This window comes from Ahaetulla prasina, chromosome 2 (assembly GCF_028640845.1).
Source record: "Ahaetulla prasina isolate Xishuangbanna chromosome 2, ASM2864084v1, whole genome shotgun sequence".
Classification (NCBI taxonomy): domain Eukaryota; kingdom Metazoa; phylum Chordata; class Lepidosauria; order Squamata; family Colubridae; genus Ahaetulla; species Ahaetulla prasina.
Genome location: NC_080540.1, coordinates 102847977 through 102868437, shown reverse-complemented (window position 1 = coordinate 102868437; position 20461 = coordinate 102847977). Strand labels below are relative to the sequence as shown.

Sequence of the window (20461 nt, the reverse complement as noted above, 5' to 3'; positions counted from 1 at the left end):
CTATGGGTCATTTATTACAGGCTACAGGGAAAATGGATGAAAACCAGTTTGTGGCTGTGACAAGCACCAATGCTGCCAAGATCTTCAACATGTACCCAAGGAAGGGCAGGATTGCTGTTGGGTCAGACAGTGACCTGGTCATTTGGGATCCTGATGCAGTGAAAATTGTATCTGCTAAAAGCCACCAGTCAGTAAGTTTTTTTATACAATAATTGTCTAAATGGATGAATCAGTTAATTTGCTGCCACAAGTGAATTGTTGGAATTCAGTTCACAACTCAGGGGTTAAATTTGTGAGTAAAATGAACATCTGTTTCACATGGGTTCTGTTTGGGGGGGAAAAGCTAGTGGTAAGAGTTTCCAGTTTGGGAAACAATTACTGTTTCAAGTATGTAATGATTTTGCAATTTGATCACTTTTAAAAAGTAATTTTAATTTTTTTTTTGAATGACTCACTTGCTTAATTCATGGGAACAAAATGCCTTTCACCTGATAGAATAAGATCTTGAATCTTTGTTTTTGTAATCCTTAAAACCAAAATCCCCCTTAGATAATGGTTTTTTTTCCAAAAGTTTGATATTACATTATTTATTTCTTTAACTCATAATAAAGTCCATCCTTTTTGCTCTAGCTATTTTAGATTTTCATCTCACCTAAATATAAAATTAAGATTGGGCACTGATTTTCATAAACTGCATAATAACAATGCTGACGATCGTATGTTGTAGGCAGCTGAATACAACATATTTGAAGGAATGGAGCTCCGTGGAGCCCCACTGGTTGTCATATGTCAGGGAAAGATCATGCTTGAAGATGGCAACCTTCATATAACACAAGGGACAGGACGATTCATTCCTGGCATCCCATTTTCAGATTATGTCTACAAGCGCATCAAAGCAAGGAGGAAGGTAAGACAAACCTGGATTGTAATATGAAATTACTGCCTGAAAAAGTGTTAAAGAAAGGGACAAGAGAAATATTCAGACCGTTGCAATATTTCATCATTTCATTTGAAAGCATTTGGGAGATTCCTAAATTGCATTGGGACTCCACTAATAAATCCCTAGTCTTTACATCAGTGCTTCAAAAATCTTACAATTAGACACATTTGAATGGAAGAGCAGAAGAAAAAAATTGTTAGTGAAAGACATAAGCTAATTACACCTTTAGTTTCCTCAGTAAACTTTCCATTTTCTTCTTGTTGCTGTATTGCTTTTATGTGGTAGTATGATTCTGTGTTTAGAAGTCCAACAGCGACTGGATTATATTAGCTGTTTTACATTTTATAAATAAGAATGAAACTCATCAAGCAAGCTGTGGCAATAAGCCTGCTTCCTCCCCACACCCGCCATCACATGCCTGGTATCGTAACAAAATAGACATCAAAAAGGCTTTTGTATATTTAATTGCAAACATGCTGTTTTCCACTATATCCAAACGTGTGTGTGTATAAGATGGTGATAAGAGATTTTTGTGTGAAAATCTATCCAAGATGTTGAACATTCTTCTATCGCTCATAAGAGGAAGTCCAGGGTAATTATTACAGTTGTAAATTTTGCTTCCTTTCATTACTTCCGACAGATGGCTGAAATGCATGCTGTGCCAAGGGGCATGTATGATGGGCCTGTGTTTGATTTGACTACCACACCTAAAGGAGGTACCCCTGCAGGTTCTACTCGAGGTTCTCCTACTAGGCAGACAGCACCTGTAAGGAATCTTCACCAGTCTGGATTTAGTTTATCAGGTAAGTATGACAAGATTGCACTGATTGCAACAGAAGGCAAGAAGTCCCAGTAATATTTGGTATATTTTCCCCTAGTTACTCCAAAATCTTTGCCTCTGTGCCACATTGGTAGGCCTCAAATGTTAGATTGGAAAAAGAGGAGTATATGCATGCTATGGCTTTCTGGAGCATATTGCTGACACTAGTCATAGATTATATTCCTACTATTTTGTTCCTACATAACGAATGATATGTGAGGAAGCCAATTCATAAGAACAACAGGAGAGGTGACTCACCTCTACATGTGTCATCCATCTCTGGTTCTTTCTACATGGTAATCACAGATATATCCAGAGCTGACCGGCAAGTTTGCTTGAATTCATGTTTGTACATAATAAGCTAAGTATTATTTCTCCAGAAGATTTTCAAAATGGAAGAGCAGTATATTAATAGCCTTCTAACATGCATATTTTTTTCCTCCCCCCCTGTTATATATGCTCCGCAGGTACTCAGATTGATGAAGGTATTCGCTCGGCCAGCAAGCGCATAGTAGCCCCTCCTGGGGGGCGTTCCAATATAACATCTCTAAGTTAAGCTTCCAGTCAGTGGGAAAAGAAAGAAAATGGAAAACCATTATTTGGGAAAACAGAGCAATGGTACCTTGATATTTAAGAAAAAAAAGAGCAATGGAGAATTCAGATTTTGAAGAATCAATAAGCCTCAAGCCTTATGTTTCATAAAATGCTACTCGCTACCTAGCTTTAAAAAAATATTGCGGGTTTCCTTTTTCGTTTATTCATAGCCTTAATATTTTCCCCATTTTTTTACATGCATGCAAATCTGACAGGTGATTAAGTTAAAAATATGTAATTGTACACAGTGAGTGCTTGTGCAAGGAACTCGTAAGAAAGGGGCTGGAGAAAAGAGGGAATGGCATGAGCGAGCTCTTTAGCCAGGGTGCTTGTGCAGAATCAACCCAGGAGTTTAGTATGGGGAGGGGGGGGCAGAAGACGGTGGGCCAAGGTAGTGGGAGGTGGATTGGGGGAGGGGGGGCCAGTAGATCTTTGTATTGTGTCCATGTTCTTCTGTTTCCACTCAGTGCTGATGAGACAAAGATGCCTCAAAACAATCATGAGGCTGTTGGAAAACTCAAATCATCTTTGTAATGGCTCTGTTGTATCACATTTTCCTGTTAGAAATTTTATTACTTCGTACATTTTATTGAATAAAAAATTGAAAGACATTTTCTTTCTAATTGACTTGCTTCGACAAAGTAATGTGTGTCTCTTTCATTTCCGTTCCTTTGAGACAAAGCAGATGGTGGTGGGGAAAGGATGTGATTCTGGATTGCAGGAGAATATATCCAATTAGCTTAGGATTGATATTTGCATTAACCTATTTAATGTTCATCCATGCTGTCTGTTTTCACATCACATAAAGTTATTAGTGACTTGCCCAAGGAAGTTGTAGCATCTTCTTTCTTCAGGAGGGCCTGATGGCTATACTTTCAGTATTTTCATTTCTCCCTCCAACTGTGGAAGAGTTAAGAGCAATCTGGGTGCCTTTGATTTTGCAGAGCTCTCAAATCAGTAGAATTGCCACTTCAGTTTTGAAGTTTGAAAAGATTGTCTACTGCAGAACAAATCATACCTTCCTCCCTTGTATAACTTCATGGTCCATCAGTTGTTGATTACCATTTTTGCAGCAATGGAATATTGCACACTTTAATTTGCTCTGAGAAATTGTGTTTATTTAAGTAAACAAGTGCCAAGCAAAGTGAAAACAACCTTACTTATCTTTCCAGTTTCTCTCATTTCTTCCTGCCATTAGCAGAGTACCTCTTTGAAGGGAAGAGTTCATTAAAAAAAAAAAAAGCTTGAAAGGATGCTATTACAATAAAACAGTAGATTTTCATCCACCCACTTAGGACTGTCTGCACCTGGGTATTGTCCTATATATTGTCAAATATCTCTCTTCAAAATCTTTCAAATGTCTCTGACCTGTATACAAAGGTCAGATGTCAAAAAAAGAGAAAAGCTTGTGTTCCCAATCTTACCTGCCTCATTCCTGCTATTTCTGTAAGGTAACTTTATAAGCAATTACTACTATTACAGCAAGAAAACCTTTTCCTTTTGATCCCTATATTGTGAATGGTATATAGATATATTACTCTTGTGGATTGTTCTAGAATTAATGTGCAACAACATAGTTAAAAATGTTTAATTGCTACTCAATCTAATTAGTTGCAGGATAGTTTGAATATAGAATTAAAATTGCAATTCTGTAAAGTTAATGCCAACAAGTTTCCAATTTTGCTTTTTTTTTTAACAGATGATAATATAAGCCCTTTGTTATCTTAAGTATTTTAGAGTCATAAATGCATTTAATGTAAATGTTAATATTCTTCAATAGAAAAATGCATTTCTTTCATAGAAAATTCCAATTTTAAGGTAACTTCTAGTTATTCAGATTTCTAGTTTTGGTTTTGTATCATTTACGAATATTTTTTGTGTATTTTTCAAGTTGCCACATGGTGGTGCCAAACAACAAATAAAAGCAGTCTGCTAAAATATGGGGATAGGGACAACTAAGGGAAAATATGTATTTATATTCTTTGAAATTCAGATAGCAAATACCAGACTTTCTCATCTCAAACAGCTGTGTGTTTGGAGCAGTTATGTGACAAAGATAAACTGCTTTTCTGCTATCTGGAGGAGATACTGTTTTCTGTGCTCAGCAATGAGTTTTTACTGAAAAAAAATATGTCAAAAACTAGAAGTTTTACTAAGGAAAATTGCACAACGTAAATAATGCTCATGTTTTTAGCGGAAACTGCTATTCAAAATACATGATGAGGCTTAACATGCAAGCTATACTGTTTTTATGAAACAAAATGTTTATAATGAAAGCTATGAAAGGTTTCCAATAAAATGCTCTCTAAATATGCCCTTCAGCCTTTTCTATGGCTTTTCCATTGCTTTTTCTAATGTTCTGACAATATTCAGAATTTATTTAGGCTTATTGTCTTATTCTGTGGCAGGTTCAGTTTCAACAAACCAACACAATTGGGCCTCTTGGATTGGTTCAGGATGGATTAATTTCTTGCTTCTGGCTGCCCAACTAGAGAGGCCATACTTGAAGTAAAGAGTGGATTAATTTAGGACAGGTGGACAATTTTCCCAAGAAGCAACGTGAGAAATGGACTGTAATGGAGGACTGAACCAATAGGGCCATAAAGGTGCACACACATGTGTAAATTGAAAAATAGTTGCCTTCAAAATAAAAACAATGTAGTTGTATTGTCTGCATGACATATATTTAATATTTTATTTTAACATTCTATATTTGATTTCTAATTTCCAATTGACCTCATTTGGGCCAGATAAGGACAGATGTAAAATGTCCAGGTCTTGTCTAGTAGAAGATCAGTTTGGGAGTATTTTTGCTACCAAAAAAGCATGAATTAGACATTATTTTCATGGCTTAACAACTGCCAAAATCTGGACTCCCAATGGTCTGCTTAGTGCTGCCTTTCCATGGATTTTTCCTATCATGCTACTTCAAGTACTCATAAGGACTGGCTAAATCACTGCTGATGTACTTCATCCAAATATGTTCCATTGTGACTTGGCATCTAAACGGGATCTAAAACAGTGGGGGAGAGGAAATTTCCCCAGGGTTTGGAGTCACAATTTGCATCAACCTCTCCATTATGGACCAGATAAACAAGAGTGGATCATTGTTTTAAAAACGGGTTTGTTTGTTTTTTCATTGAAATGCTAGTTTTTTATGGCTATAAAAATTATTATCCATCAATCGAGCTTTGAAAAAAATAGGATACAATGGAACACAGCTGCAACTAAGAGTTAATACAACTTTATTTTGAGGCTTTAAAAATGAAAAAGGTTAGTGCACTGTAAAAGGTCCTTACAGAAAGGGTAACCAACTTAATTTATAACATGGAAGAGAGGGGAAATGCTACTTTTAACGTTCTCATTAACTGTAGACATAATTAGCAACTTCTTAACATTTTTAATAGATATGTAAGCTGTTCTATTCTCTTTCCATCAGAAGAATGATGCCCTTTAAACCTAACTGAACCAAAGGAACATTAATTGGTATTTATAGTTTACTCTTGTAAATATTACATTTACTTTGTGTTCTATTCCTGGGAAGATTATTTGGTGGTGATGAGATCAGAATTGCAGGTAGTAGTGGTATAATCCGTATATATGCTCTTAAAGGGCCCAAATAACCATTAACACATCCTTTTTAATCTGAAATGTCTATTGTAGATTACCTTTTATATCTGAGGAGGACATGGAACCACAATAGTCAGAACAACTGTGTAAAGTAGATGGAACTACAACATGTACATAGGAAGGGTCAAGATTTTCTGTTTGCCCCACCCAACAAAAATGTTGCTGCATCAATTTTAGGGTGTGCACTAAAGTTTTGTGTGATTTGTGCTGCTTAATGGTGGGAACTCCATTGATTTTCATTAAAATTACATTCCATTTCAGTCGGAAGGAGCCCAATCCTGGGCTTGATTTTCTGGAACCATATCTACCCATCTGTTTCAGGAAGGAAGGAGTATCTGAAGTGAACAGCTAGGCCCTGATCATTCAGTCTGGTTCAGCAGGCCAAACGGAATGATAGTGGCAAAATGGAACCCAAGAATCATTGCTTAGCTATCAGTCCATATGGGACGAGAAAAGCTACAAATGCAGTAAGGATCTAGTTATTGAGCTTATTAAATTATAAGTCTAAGTGAACTACTGTACATTTCCCCCCATTTGCAGGGTAGCAGATTTACCTGTTTTAAGCAATCAGGAGAAAAGAGATCTTCCATCACCTTTTGCTACCCTTTGCATTCAGATGAACTACTTTATTGTAGAGGAAAATTTCAAAGAAATGTTAGGATTAAAAGAATGCAGAAAGCATCCACTGATCCAACTGCCTACTGGGCTATCCCGGTAAACAGAATCCATCCATATTCTCTTAATGATACTGCACACCGGGTGGACATAATCCATTCGCTGTTCTGTGGAAATCAAAGAGTTTGTATTGGTTGAGAATGCTTTTACATTTTGTACATACAGAGAACAAAACAAAGAATCGAAAGTCACTCGATAGCAAGTGACCTCACAGTGGTATTTCGACTTAAACTACAAACAGGCTTAGAAAAAGATTTCAGCTTGACAATGTACAATAATTGTAAATGTAATTTCCTACTTCCATTGTATTAGCCAGGCTCTTGTCTAACAATGTTGTATCTGGGGAAGAAAGAACAGGGAAAGGAGAACTAAGAAGACTAGAGCCATAAAGCAAAGCAGAGCAAAATTTTATAAAATTGCTTCCCATAAAGAATTATGCTTAACCTGGGGTACTTGTAACATTAATATACTCTTTTCTTGCCAATTTCCAACAACCTGGATTTTTGATGTCTCTTCCCAACTACATATAATAACAAACTGTACTTCAGGGTACAAAGTTAATAGTTTGTCATTAACTGTACCAAGCATCTATTGATCCCAAGAGCCATCAATGGTCTTTTACCAAATGATCATCACAGCTAATATTTCTTTATGATAGTTACAAACTTAAAACATTTTTAATGATTGCCATCCATCCCTTGCAAGAAATGGAATGACCTCTTGCACTTGCTAGTGAATTCTACTTATAAAATGGCCCTAGTGAATTTATCTTGATTTGTATGTCCCATTGTTCCATTTCCTGATTCACATAGTGTACACACAGACCTCCCAATCTGAAGATATACTGGATGTATTCTTAAGAACTAATTTATTTAAAAGTACCAATAAGTGGAAAAACCCCACAGCAAAAATATTATTTCCTCTTATTCTGTGTCTGATATATTGTATACAATCAGTTACAAGTATTTTAAATATGATTTTCATTTTGAAGTCTATTGCACTCTAAGGCAGAGTTATTTTTTTTTAACTTCTAAGAAAATGTAGACCTACCCCCTCTAGCAGCCCTGCAAAGACCTTTTTCCCATAGGCAGTGGACTTAACCCAATTATCAGCAACTTTGACATTTTACCAACAGAAATTATACCTATAAAGTGAACTTAACCTTTCCCTATTTGGAGTGCCTTTTGCACAGTACTTAAAGAGCATACTCTTTCTTGTTAATGGTCAAGTGGCTTTAAAAAAATAAACAGGCATAAAGACAGTAATCTGTGCCTTAAGTAGTTCTGCAGGATTGTAGGCCATAAATCCTTATGGTGGGAAGAGAGACTCGGCATCTAGCCTCAAGGTTCCTTAGCAAGGTATCTGCCTTGTCTTGAAAGCAGTGTGCAATTTTATCTGCTAAGCTCCATGAGCTAAAGTAAAAGCCTGCCCTTTTCTGTAGCAGCACCTGAGCAAAAACTACATTGATCTCAAAGATTATTATTTTGGTCATCATCTTCTTCGTTGTCTTTGGTTTGGGTCACTTCGTTGTCTTTGGTTTGGGTCACTTCGTTGTCTTTGGTTTGGGTCACCGTCAAGTTTTCCTGCATTTTGTTATGTTCTTGTCGTGCCCTAAAACGCATATAAGAGAAACCAAAGTCCATGATCAGATAGCAATAAAGTCCAAAAGTTCTCAAAAATCTTACCATTTGCATTGGGACAGGGTGTGCCTCTGAGTTTCTCTGGACCAGTCCCTCCAGTTTCTTAACAAAACTTCAGAAATGATTTGCCCTTGCCTTCTTCCTAGTATTCCCAGGCTGGCTTTATGCCTAACGCAGGACTAGAAGTCACAGTCTCCTGGTTTCTAGCCTGGTATCTTAAGCAGGATACCAAATTTGTTCTCACCTTCTGCATTAGCCAAGATACAATCAGTTTTCCTTTTATCAGGTTTGCTATGATTCCAGTTATAAAGGCTGTATACCATCCATTTCAAGAATTTATTGCTTGTTACAAGTATCTATTAATTGAATTTCTTAAGCCACCGATCAATACTTAAAAATCCAGCCCATAACACCCTATAACTTCCATATGCTATGCAATGAAAATTTCGCTATGCTAGAAAGTAGGTAATCACACAATTTATTGTTGGCTTTGCTATGTTTATAAGAATGGTCTCAGAAAGTCAAGAAATGGAATTATGGGAGCCCTCGACTTATGACAAAAATTGAGACCAGAACCTGTGTCACTAAGTAATGTGTTAAATGAGTTGTGCCCAATTTTATGCCCCTAGCTGTTAAGCAAATCACATCAGGCAAATTTGACTTCTCCCATTGACTCTTCTTATCAAAAATCCCCCTCGGGAAAGTCATAAATGGTGATTTTATGACCCTAAAATGCTGCAACCATTGTAAATGCATGCCAGTTGCTAAGCGTCTGAATGTTGATTATGTGACCTCAGGGACTTTGTGACATTATAAGTGTGAGGACTGGTTGTACCTTAATTTTTTCAGCACCGCTGTAACTTTGAATAATAAAACGAATGGCGGTAAATCAAGAACTACTTATATATTGAGGAAAATATTTACTGTTTGAACATCTGCTCAACTTCTACTACCTAACTACAGCAGATACAATTTCTTTCTGGAAGGAGAACAAGGCAGAAAAAGGTAAAATGAAGCCATTTGAGTCATTCTATATTTTTGTCAGAAAGATATTCAAAATTTAAATTCAGTGAGGCTTCCTACCTCAGTGAAATAGTTTCAGCAACCGCCAAATAAGAGTGTACAGCAGTGCCAGGCTTCCAGTGCTTTTCTATGGATTTTGTGCCAAAATCACTACCTAATTATCTGAGGAACAGTAATCAGATTTCCTTAGTTCTAAGTAATCTTGATGTGCTGAGCTAAAGTTTATATTTTCAGGTCAATGCTTACTTTTCTCTGTTGAAAATCATGAAGTCTCTTTGTATTGACTCCAGGTTTTTCTGCAGCTGGCAGGCCTTATATTAAGAAAGAAAAAAGATCGGTTAATGAGAATTCATCATTGTAGTATTTGATGCAAGAAGCCACTAAACTTATCAAGAAAGACATTTCAGAGGAATTCATATGATTGATCCATGCACTAAATTATTAGCTGACTGTTGTGTATCTCTCTTAACAGAAACGAAATTCATCTAAGAACCTGGATCAAATGCATCAAATTTGATCAAGTATTATTTCTAGTTTATTTTCTTCAGAAGTTGACAATCCAATTTTTAGAATCTACCCTGATCTCTTTAGATCTTGGTTTATCTGAACAGAGGGCTCTAGTAGTAGTAGTAGGCTAAGGATAATGTCCTTCCTCACTAATAGACTAAAGATAAATGCCCTTCCTCAATGTATCTTGCTTTGTGAAAGTAATTCACTTAGTAGCAGTGATAATGAAGATGCCGTAGTTTCTGTTGGGAGTAGCTAGAGTCAGAAGCTATGGGCACGGATTCTATTCTTTCTTCCCTCTTAATATCTATTTTTTTTCTGGCTTTATTTATATCCAGTATTGGTGTAGAGAGGGGGAGAAAGGAGATACAAATCTGAAACAAGGAAGCTCTATTTCTTGATTTCTTTCTTTTTCACAAAAAAAGGATAATGTGTTTTCCTTGCTTTGCTATAGTTTTCAACTCAAAACTAATGAAACTAGGAAAAATTGCCAAAATCATTGTACACTTATTCTTATTATCTCTACCTTTCCCAGGGTTTTCCTTTCTTTCTATTCCCCTCACCAAACCTAAAGGTAGCTAAAAAAAAATAGACAATTTTACTCTATCCTGTTATTCTATTCTGTTCTGTTCTATTCTATTATTTTCTATTCTATCCTGTTTGTCTAGTCTAGTCTAGTCTAGTCTAATCTAGTCTAGTCTAGTCTAGTCTATTCAGTGGTGGGCTCCAAATTTTTAAACAACTGGTTCTCTGCCCTAATGACTGGATGGCTGGGGGACGGTCATATGACTGAGTCGGCATGGCCAATTCTACATCACTTGTGTGGGTGGTACCTATATGGGAAAGGCAGGGTTGGAAGGGAACCCAGGGTTCTCCGGTGGGTGGGGGAGCGGGAGGAAAGAAAGATCAAACCTGTTTGTGTGTGTGAGAGAGAGAAAAAGAGAGAGACAGGCAGACAGAGAGACAGAGACTGTGTAAAGCTAGACTGGGAAAGCTGGTTTATTCTTATTCTTTGCTGTCACAACCTTGATGTAAGGTATTGCTCATAGAATTTAAAATAATCCAGAAATCTAAAACTGGTATATCTATGGGCCTTTCCCCAGTTTTGCAAAGGTATCAAAAGGTGCTCTTATATTTTAAAAACTATTATAAATATACTATAGCACCAATTCATAATTTAAATGCCAAGAATAAGAAAGCACAGAGGGTTACAGACTGCATATTTTGGCTGCTGTCCTACTCATTTGGGGCATTGCCATTAAAGTCAGTGTGATTTAGATCTGACTTCTGTCTTTTAGATCAATATACTTAATGAAAGTGGAAGACATTAAAATGCAGGCACCCTTACGTCAGCCAAACGTCTTTTGGGCAATTCAGGCATCCAACTCTCTGTGCCTTACCTCTGAGGATTCATTTTTGTTGCTTTCCTTCTCCTTCTTAGCCAAGCGCTTCTTCTTTTTATGAAGTGGCTTTGACTCCAGGATCATTTCTTCAAGTTCAAAGGTTGGATCACAGTTTAACTTCCCTTTCTAGGAACGAAAACACATGCAGAGAGAAATTGTTACCTTTCCCCCCCAAATAAAATAAACTAAAAGAAAGACATTTGCACGGACATTCTGTGGTGTGTTTGAACACCATAAAAGTGAACCAAAACAGATCCCCAATTAAAACTATTAGGACTCTCTGAAATTTCAAAATTGAAATATGATATAGAGGAGAGCTTGAATTGGACAGCTAGGATCAATAATTGTAACAGTATAAAAGCCTGTAACTCCACACAAACATCAAGTCCTTCAGGCTGCAGTAAAGAGAGCACACTACAGGTCCTCTCATCAAGACACAGCCACCTGATGGGAACTCAAAGACATGTCTTCCGGATGGCAACTCCTGATTATTTTTTAAAAATCAGTGTTTCCCCCCCCCTCCCAAATATATGACTGGCCCATGCAGGCCTGGAATCCCAATTGATTGAGTTGCTATATATTTTAATCTGGTTGCCATGTTATTGTTTTAGCTGGCTTTTAGTATTGTGTTGCTTTGGGGAGGTACTTGTTGCTGACTTTTGGGCAGTCCTAGAAATTTTATGTATGTATGTATGAATAAATGAATGAATGAATGAATTGTTGTGCCACTTAATTTATCTTAATAATTAAACTATTGATTTTGGGTTTTAAGAAATTTATGTTTCTCTTCAGACTTTACTCTCTTGGTGTGTGAAATCTGCACGATGATAGTTTATTGCTTTATGCATTAAGAAACCTGCCATAGTGTCACCATCGTTATAACTCTAGGTTCTAAATTAAGAAAACAGTCAAACTAAAATTCTTACATTAGGAAGAAATCCAGGCAATACTGTCTTCTGTAAAACAGCATCCCAGTTGATATCAGCCAAGTAAGGAAACTCCTGGATATGACTCAGTTGAAAAAACCTTTCTTCTGAATTTATTTCCACTAACTAGAGGTTAGAATTAAAGCAGTTTATTAAGTATATCAGAACACAGAATAGAACACAATTGCAGACTGAATACAGAAAAGGATGATACGTGCCTCTTTATCTATCTCAGACATAATAGGGAACCTCCAGCCCATGAATGTTTACAGTTCAAGAATTTCCATGCAGCCCATACGTGGTGGTTGTGAATATCCTGCTCTGACTTTTCCTCAAATTCTAAACTCCTATCCAGCACTTCTAAACTCTTTAAAAGATTGCAACATTCTATATTATTGTTTTAGACAAAAATATTGGTATGAATAAACTAACTGAAGGAGGATCAAGTAAGAAATGTCCAATCCAGTGTAAGATAAAAGAGTTTCCTATGTTCCTCAAATGATCCTGCATTTTAGGTTTTCCTGCACTCCTAAAATCAGAGCCAATCAAGTGCAATGGCTGTGTGGAACTGTTTGGTGTAAAATAACATCACACTAAGTGTTAAAATGCATTCCATGGGGGAGGGGGAAGGAAATGTAGGATTACTCATAGCTTCCATATTTAGCAGCAGTCCTGAATCTCCAGTAATGTTCTACTCCTGGTGGAATGAGTCAAAAGGCTTAGAAGGCTTAGCATCTTAACCAACATCTGATTTCTAAAGTTCACTCACCTTTTTAATCAGTGAGATCATATCCTGTGACCAAGCAGCAGGATACATGATGGTGGCCGTCTTGTACACATGCAAAATTTCATTGGCAGAATTACTAGAGCGAATGTGGTATGGTCTCTGCAAGGAGAGAAGAAGGCAAGGACGCTGAAACACAGTTCACCATCCAACAAGAACAAATTAATGAATTCTCTCTTTTAGGTTTTTTAGAGGAAAAAAAGTAACACTAGACTGTAATGGGCTGACAACTTCTCCAAGAGACTTTGCTCTGTCTCTCCTCCTTCCTCAGAGTCCACTAATGTTCTTAGTTAAGGCATTGTGACACTGGGTAATTTTTTGAACAGATCAACATAGGAAAGGAAGACAACAGAAAAGTTACACTTAAAAAGTAATATCTAAGCAACAGCAAGACATCAAGCATTGTGCAATTGGTGTTTCACTCTATGCAAATTGAGTCAAGGAAAATCATTTTAGTGGTAGGTGTGAATTCTTTCAACATTCCTAGAAATACCGTACTTAAAATTTGTATTTTTTTTCTGAACTGAAATATATTCTCTTTTGAAATAAGACAAAACAGAATGAAAATGACACAGTTTTAAACATGCTCTCAAAATGTTTTGTAATAAATCTTCAGGACATAAATGCAATCAATTAAATTAAGGAGAGTATTTTCTCAGCATGCCTGCAGTAGTGGGCTATTTTCATTCAACTTTGAAAAGAAAATTAAACAATGGAAAAGCATTTTCAACCTGTTCTTGCATTGTAGTAAAGAACAGCACAAATGGTGCCAGCCATTAGAATTTGTGAATTTCCCAGAATACTGGGAGATGCAAGCACACTTGCCACATTTGCCTATGCCTACCTCAGAAATTAAAAGCAAAACCTTTAGCTACCCCTGAGCAGGGTTGTGAATATCCTGCTCTGACTTTTCCTCAAATTCTAAACTCCTATCCAGCACTTCTAAACTCTTTAAAAGATTGCAACATTCTATATTATTGTTTTAGACAAAAATATTGGTATGAATAAACTAAGAGTTGGAGCTCCTACTCTCTGGAACGACCTTCCCCCCGGTTTGCGCCAAATATCTGACCTTCGGACCTTTCGTCGGGAATTAAAAACTTATTTATTCATCCAAGCGGGACTGGACTGATTTTTTAGATTTTTTAAATTTCTAAATTTTAAATTTTTAAATTTTCTGTAATTTTATATGGGGTATTTTAGGTTAGGGTTTCCGTGCATTCCATCAGCCGAGGGCCCAGGGTAGGGGTGGGGGGGTGGCGGTTGCTATTAAAGAGAGTCTAGAGCCGAGGGAGACCACTGTACCTCAGATCGCCGGGTGTGAATCCCTCTGTGAGATGGGGTCATAGGTGTCAGATGGGCTTTCTGGTCACGTATCTGGCTCCTTGCTGCGTGACAGCTGCCCTGCCCGAGCTCCTGGAGGTGCTTGCCGGGGTGGCAGTGGAGACCCCCAGACTTTTAGTCATGGGGGACTTTAACTTGCCATCTGCCGGCTCGTCATCGACAGTGGCTCGGGAGTTCATGGCTTCCATGACGGCCTTGGACCTGACTCAAGTAGTGGATGGCCCCACTCACATCGGGGGTGGCACTCTGGATCTTATTTTTATCTCTGGTCAGTGGTTGAAGGATCTGGATTTGAGAGATGTAGTCATAGAACCTTTGTCATGGTCAGATCACTCTCTCCTTCGCCTGGACTTTCTGACCGCCACTCAACACCGCAGGGAGACGGAACCACAACGTTGGTTCCGCCCCAGGCGCCTGATGGACCCGGAGAGGTTCCGGACGGAGCTTGGGCCACTTCCTGAGGGTCTGGCTCACGGCACGGCAGAGGAACTAGCCGCAGCCTGGCAACGGGCTGCGGCTGGGCGTGTTGACCGTGTCGTGCCTCTGCGGCCTCTGACCCGGCGCAGATCCCAACCGGCTCCTTGGTCCTCCGAGGAGCTGAGGGGGATGAAACGCCGGAGAAGACGCCTAGAGAGCTCCTGGAGGTCTAGCCGCTTAGAGGCTGATCGACACTAGTTAGGTCCCATACTAGGACCTACCAGTGGCACTGAGGGAAGCGAGGCGCTGCTACGCCTCCTCATTGCGCCGGCAGATAACCGCCCAGCCGCCTGTTCGGGTGACCTGCCCTCCTTCACCAGGGGAGCGGGATGACCCGCTGCAGGGACGTGCTGAGGAGTTTAACGGTTATCTATACGATAAAATCGTTCAGCTTCGAGACGGTCTAGACCAAAATTGCGGCGATTCAGATGAGGCGCCTGAGGGTGGTCTTGGTGACATTTTCTGGGATGAGTTTGACCCTGTGGCTCCGAGGACATGGACAGGTTGTTGGGTAGGCTGAATGCCACCACGTGTTTACTGGACCCGTGCCCTCCTGGCTGGTGCTGGCCACTCAGGAGGTGACACGAGGCTGGCTCCAGGCGATTACGAGTGCCTCCTTGTTGGAGGAGTCTTTCCGCCGCCTTGAAAGAGGCGGTGGTGAGGCCCTCCTCAAGAAGCCTCCTGACCCGCTGTCTTAGGTAATTATCGTCCGGTCTCAACCTTGGCCAGGCGAAGGTTGTAGAGAGTATGGTGGCATATCAGTTTACCGGTACCTGGATGAAACTGTCTATCTAGACCCGTTCCAGTCCGGTTTCCGGCCCGGTTACAGCACGGAGACGGCTTTGGTCGCGTTGGTGGATGATCTCTGGAGGGCCAGGGATAGGGGTTGTTCCTCTGTCCTGGTCCTATTAGACCTCTCAGCGGCTTTCGATACCATCGACCATGGTATCCTGCTGCGCGGTTGGAGGGATTGGGAGTGGAGGCACCGTTTATCGGTGGTTCTCCTCCTATCTCTCCGACCGTCGCAGACGGTGTTGACAGGGGGCAGAGGTCGGCCCCGAGGCGCCTCACTTGTGGGTGCCGCGGGGTCGATTCTCTCGCCCTTCTGTTCAACATCTATATGAAGCCGCTGGGTGAGATCATCAGTGGCTTCGTGTGAGGTACCAGCTGTACGCTGATGACACCCAGCTGTATTTTTCCACACCGGCCACCCCAATGAAGCTATCAAGTGCTGTCCCGGTGTTTGGAAGCCGACGGGTCTGGATGGGGAGAAACAGGCTCAAGCTCAATCCTCCAAGACAGAGTGGCTGTGGATGCCGGCATCCCGGTACAGTCAGCTGAGTCCTCGGCTGACTGTTGGGGGCGAGTCACTGGCCCCGATGGAGAGGGTGCGCAATCTGGGCGTTCTCCTGGATGAACGGCTGTCTTTTGAAGACCATTTGACGGCCGTCTCCAGGAGAGCTTTCCACCAGGTTCGCCTGGTGCGCCAGTTGCGCCCCTTTCTAGACCGGGATGCCTTATGCACGGTCACCACGCCTCGTGACATCTCGCCTGGATTACTGCAATGCCCTCTACATGGGGCTCCCCTTGAGGGGCATCCGGAGGCTTCAGTTAGTCCAGAATGCGGCTGCGCGGGTGATAGAGGGAGCCCCTCGTGGCTCCCGTGTTACACCTATCCTGCGCAGACTGCACTGGCTACCTGTGGCCTTCCGGGTGCGCTTCAAGGCGTTGGTGACAATCTTTTAAGTGCTCCATGGCATAGGGCCGGGCTATTTACGGGACCGCCTACTGCTACCAAATACCTCTCACCGACCAGGCGCCTCACAGAGAGGGACTCCTCAGGGTGCCGTCAGCTAGGCAGTGCTGCCTGGCGACACCCAGGGAAGGGCCTTCTGTGGGGCTCCCACCCTCTGGAACGAACTCCCTCCAGGACTTCGTCAACTTCCGGACCTCCGAACCTTTCGTCGCAAGCTTAAAACACACTTATTCATCTGCGCGGGACTGGATTAGATTTTAAAGTTATGGGTTTTAAGGGGTTTTTATTATTTATACTATTTTAAATTTGGGCAATAGAATAAATTTTTTAATTGTTGTTTTTAATCTGTATTTATATGTATTTTAACTGCCTGTGAACCGCCCTGAGTCCTTAGGGAGATAGGGCGGTATATAAATTTGAAAAATAAATAAATAAAATAAATAAAATTTGACGGTTTTAATTCGGCCATTATTGAATAGGTATTTTAAATTGATTTTTAACTTTGTATACTTATTGCTTTTTATCTTGGCTGTACACCGCCCTGAGCCCTTCGGGAGAAGGGCGGTATAAAAGTTTAATTAATAAATAAATAAATAAATAAATAAACTGAAGGAGAATCAAGTAAGAAATGTCCAATCCAGTGTAAGATAAAAGAGTTTCCTATGTTCCTCAAATGATCCTGCATTTTAGGTTTTCCTGCACTCCTAAAATCAGAGCCAATCAAGTGCAATGGCTGTGTGACACTGTTTGGTGTAAAATAACATCACACTAGGTGTTAAAATGCATTCCATGGGGGAGGGGGAAGGAAATGTAGGATTACTCATAGCTTCCATATTTAGCAGCAGTCCTGAATCTCCAGTAATGTTCTACTCCTGGTGGAATGAGTCAAAAGGCTTAGAAGGCATCTTAACCAACATCTGATTTCTAAAGTTCACTCACCTTTTTAATCAGTGAGATCATATCCTGTGACCAAGCAGCAGGATACATGATGGTGGCCGTCTTGTACACATGCAAAATTTCATTGGCAGAATTACTAGAGCGAATGTGGTATGGTCTCTGCAAGGAGAGAAGAAGGCAAGGACGCTGAAACACAGTTCACCATCCAACAAGAACAAATTAATGAATTCTCTCTTTTAGGTTTTTTAGAGGAAAAAAAGTAACACTAGACTGTAATGGGCTGACAACTTCTCCAAGAGACTTTGCTCTGTCTCTCCTCCTTCCTCAGAGTCCACTAATGTTCTTAGTTAAGGCATTGTGACACTGGGTAATTTTTTGAACAGATCAACATAGGAAAGGAAGACAACAGAAAAGTTACACTTAAAAAGTAATATCTAAGCAACAGCAAGACATCAAGCATTGTGCAATTGGTGTTTCACTCTATGCAAATTGAGTCAAGGAAAATCATTTTAGTGGTAGGTGTGAATTCTTTCAACATTCCTAGAAATACCGTACTTAAAATTTGTATTTTTTTTCTGAACTGAAATATATTCTCTTTTGAAATAAGACAAAACAGAATGAAAATGACACAGTTTTAAACATGCTCTCAAAATGTTTTGTAATAAATCTTCAGGACATAAATGCAATCAATTAAATTAAGGAGAGTATTTTCTCAGCATGCCTGCAGTAGTGAGCTATTTTCATTCAACTTTGAAAAGAAAATTAAACAATGGAAAAGCATTTTCAACCTGTTCTTGCATTGTAGTAAAGAACAGCACAAATGGTGCCAGCCATTAGAATTTGTGCAATACTGGGAGATGCAAGCACACTTGCCACATTTGCCTATGCCTACCTCAGAAATTAAAAGCAAAACCTTTAGCTACCCCTGAGCAGGGTTGGTCTGCTGGGGGTTCGCAGGGGTTCAGGAGAACCTCTAGCTAAGATTCTGTTCCGTTCGGAGTCCCCCCAAATCCCATCCTGGCTGGCTCCGCCCCCCCTGCACCTCCCAGGAGCCCCCCCCCGTGACCCATTTTGGATGCAGGGTAAGTGCAGGGCGCAAAGGGAGGCTCGGGGAGAGCGAAAATGGCTCTGGAAGCTCTCTGGAAGCTCTCCGGACGCTCAAAAGAAACCTCCGGAGCCCAGGGAGGGCAAAAACGCCCCCCTGCTTTGGTGCAGGATGCTGACTAGGCCACACCCACCATGGCCACGCCCACCCACCACCCGAGCAGAGAACCCCTTGCTAAAATTTTTGAAGCCCACCCTGCGCCTGAGCAAAGAGCAAAGAGCCACCTTGTCAAATTCTAGTCTCAATTTGTCGTCTGCTACCACCAGTGCAGCAGAATGACAAGTGAGGATGAAAGAAAATGTGTCATAGGCACGTAGGGGAAAATAGATATGCTATTATTTCAGAATCATTGGCAACTTCCATTCCCTACATTTCCAGGATGCAGTTTGGCATCGTCTCTTTATGGAACAGTTCAAGACATAGCTTCTCACTTCAATCATCTGACTACGTTGGAATTTGTGCCCCAGGCATATGCAAGCTTTTCAATAGCATTTTTCTTACAATAACCAAGATTTTGCATTTCAGATGCAAACTTTATCTAGAACCTATTTAATATTAGTTATGTGCTACAGAAAGCAACCTGATAAATGTAAAATTCTATTAAGAAAAATAGATAGCATGGGGAGACGACCGAAACAGGAAGATTTGAAAACCATTAATCTAGGCACACATTCAGTAATGCTTAACTTTGGTATAATTCGCTTTGTGTGTACACAGAACAACAGCAAAGAATACAGAAAATATAAGGCACCATGTATTCAAGATAACCATTTGCTTTTACAGCTTTTTTTTTAAACAACATAAACTTTTGATTGAATCGTAATAATTCAGTTTCATTTTGAAAATTAAGCAACTATTTTAGAAGTAATTATAAAAGAAATTAGTTTTTTTTCTCCTCTACATAAGATGCAAATGGCATTAAAGATTAATATTCCCTTGACATAAGCATTACTGTAAAACAAAAGAACATAAATGTGTTGTGCTTTAGAAATTTGAACTCCCTCCAATAATCAGACAAGCATCATGTTACTTACTTGGAATTGTCCCACATACTCAGCTCCAACAAAATCACCCTACCCCCATCCCCACACTGCTTCTAATGGAATCATATATGCCTAGATAAATTTTTAAAAATGGCACAAATACCCTTGAATAGGAAGTTATAAATGTGATACCCTACTATCCCTAAGATACAGAACAGGACAAATAAGAACTTGCATATTTACACGATAATAAATTTCCTACTTTATTCATATGTTTCATAAAATGCCTACTGTCTTTTATACTATCCACTGCACAGTTTGAAAATATGCTATGACCCAATGAACCAATGAGGCTCATTGCAACATGAAATGTGTTGGGTTACTAATTCACACACAGCAGTCCACTTCTTCAGAATGCATCCTTGATCCATAATTGGGAAAGGTCTTTTGAAGTATAGTTCCATTTTTTTTCCCTTTATAGCTTTTGAATTGATGATATTTTTATGATAACCGTTACAGCACACATTGATATTTATCAGTAAATTAATCTCTTTAAGCAGAACAGCTTCTCTTTAGAATTTTAATGACCCTGCTACAGGCAGTCCTCGACTTACAACAATTCATTTAGTGACCGTTCAAAGTCACAACAGCACTGAAAAAAGTGACTTCTGACCATTTTCCACATGTATGACAGTTGGGGCATCCCCAAGGTCACGTGATCAAAATTTGGATGCTTGGCAACTAACTAATGTTTATGACAGATGCAGCATTCTGGGGGTCATGCGATCCCGTTTTGCGCCGTTCTGACACACAAAGTCATTTGGGAAGCCAGATTCACTTAATAGCCACTTTGTTAACTTAACAACTGCAGTAAGTGGTGGGATTCAAGTAATTTAACAACCGGTTCTCTGCCCTAATGATTTCTTCCAACAACCAGTTTGGCAAACTGCTCAGAAA

The 20461-nt window shown here is 39.7% G+C and overlaps 2 protein-coding genes across 3 annotated transcripts in view; one reads left to right on the top strand and one right to left on the bottom strand.

The window, feature by feature from the left end:
* DPYSL3 (dihydropyrimidinase like 3) overlaps window positions 1-2995 on the top strand; it is a 63791-nt gene extending 60796 nt beyond the window's left edge. For both annotated transcript variants that reach the window (XM_058174077.1, XM_058174078.1), the window contains exons 11-14: window positions 21-191; window positions 728-907; window positions 1581-1743; window positions 2228-2995. In XM_058174077.1, coding sequence (XP_058030060.1) covers window positions 21-191; window positions 728-907; window positions 1581-1743; window positions 2228-2316 — 603 coding nt within the window. In that variant the 3' untranslated portion in view covers window positions 2317-2995. The remainder of the gene's footprint in view (window positions 1-20; window positions 192-727; window positions 908-1580; window positions 1744-2227) is intronic.
* A 6569-nt stretch (window positions 2996-9564) lies between these two features.
* Window positions 9565-20461, bottom strand: part of STK32A (serine/threonine kinase 32A) — a 55461-nt gene continuing 44564 nt past the window's right edge. The window contains exons 7-10 of the mRNA XM_058174086.1: window positions 17459-17575; window positions 12159-12284; window positions 11230-11358; window positions 9565-9633 (exon numbers count right to left, since the gene is read on the bottom strand). Of these exons, the coding sequence (XP_058030069.1) occupies window positions 9565-9633; window positions 11230-11358; window positions 12159-12284; window positions 17459-17575 (441 nt within the window). The remainder of the gene's footprint in view (window positions 9634-11229; window positions 11359-12158; window positions 12285-17458; window positions 17576-20461) is intronic.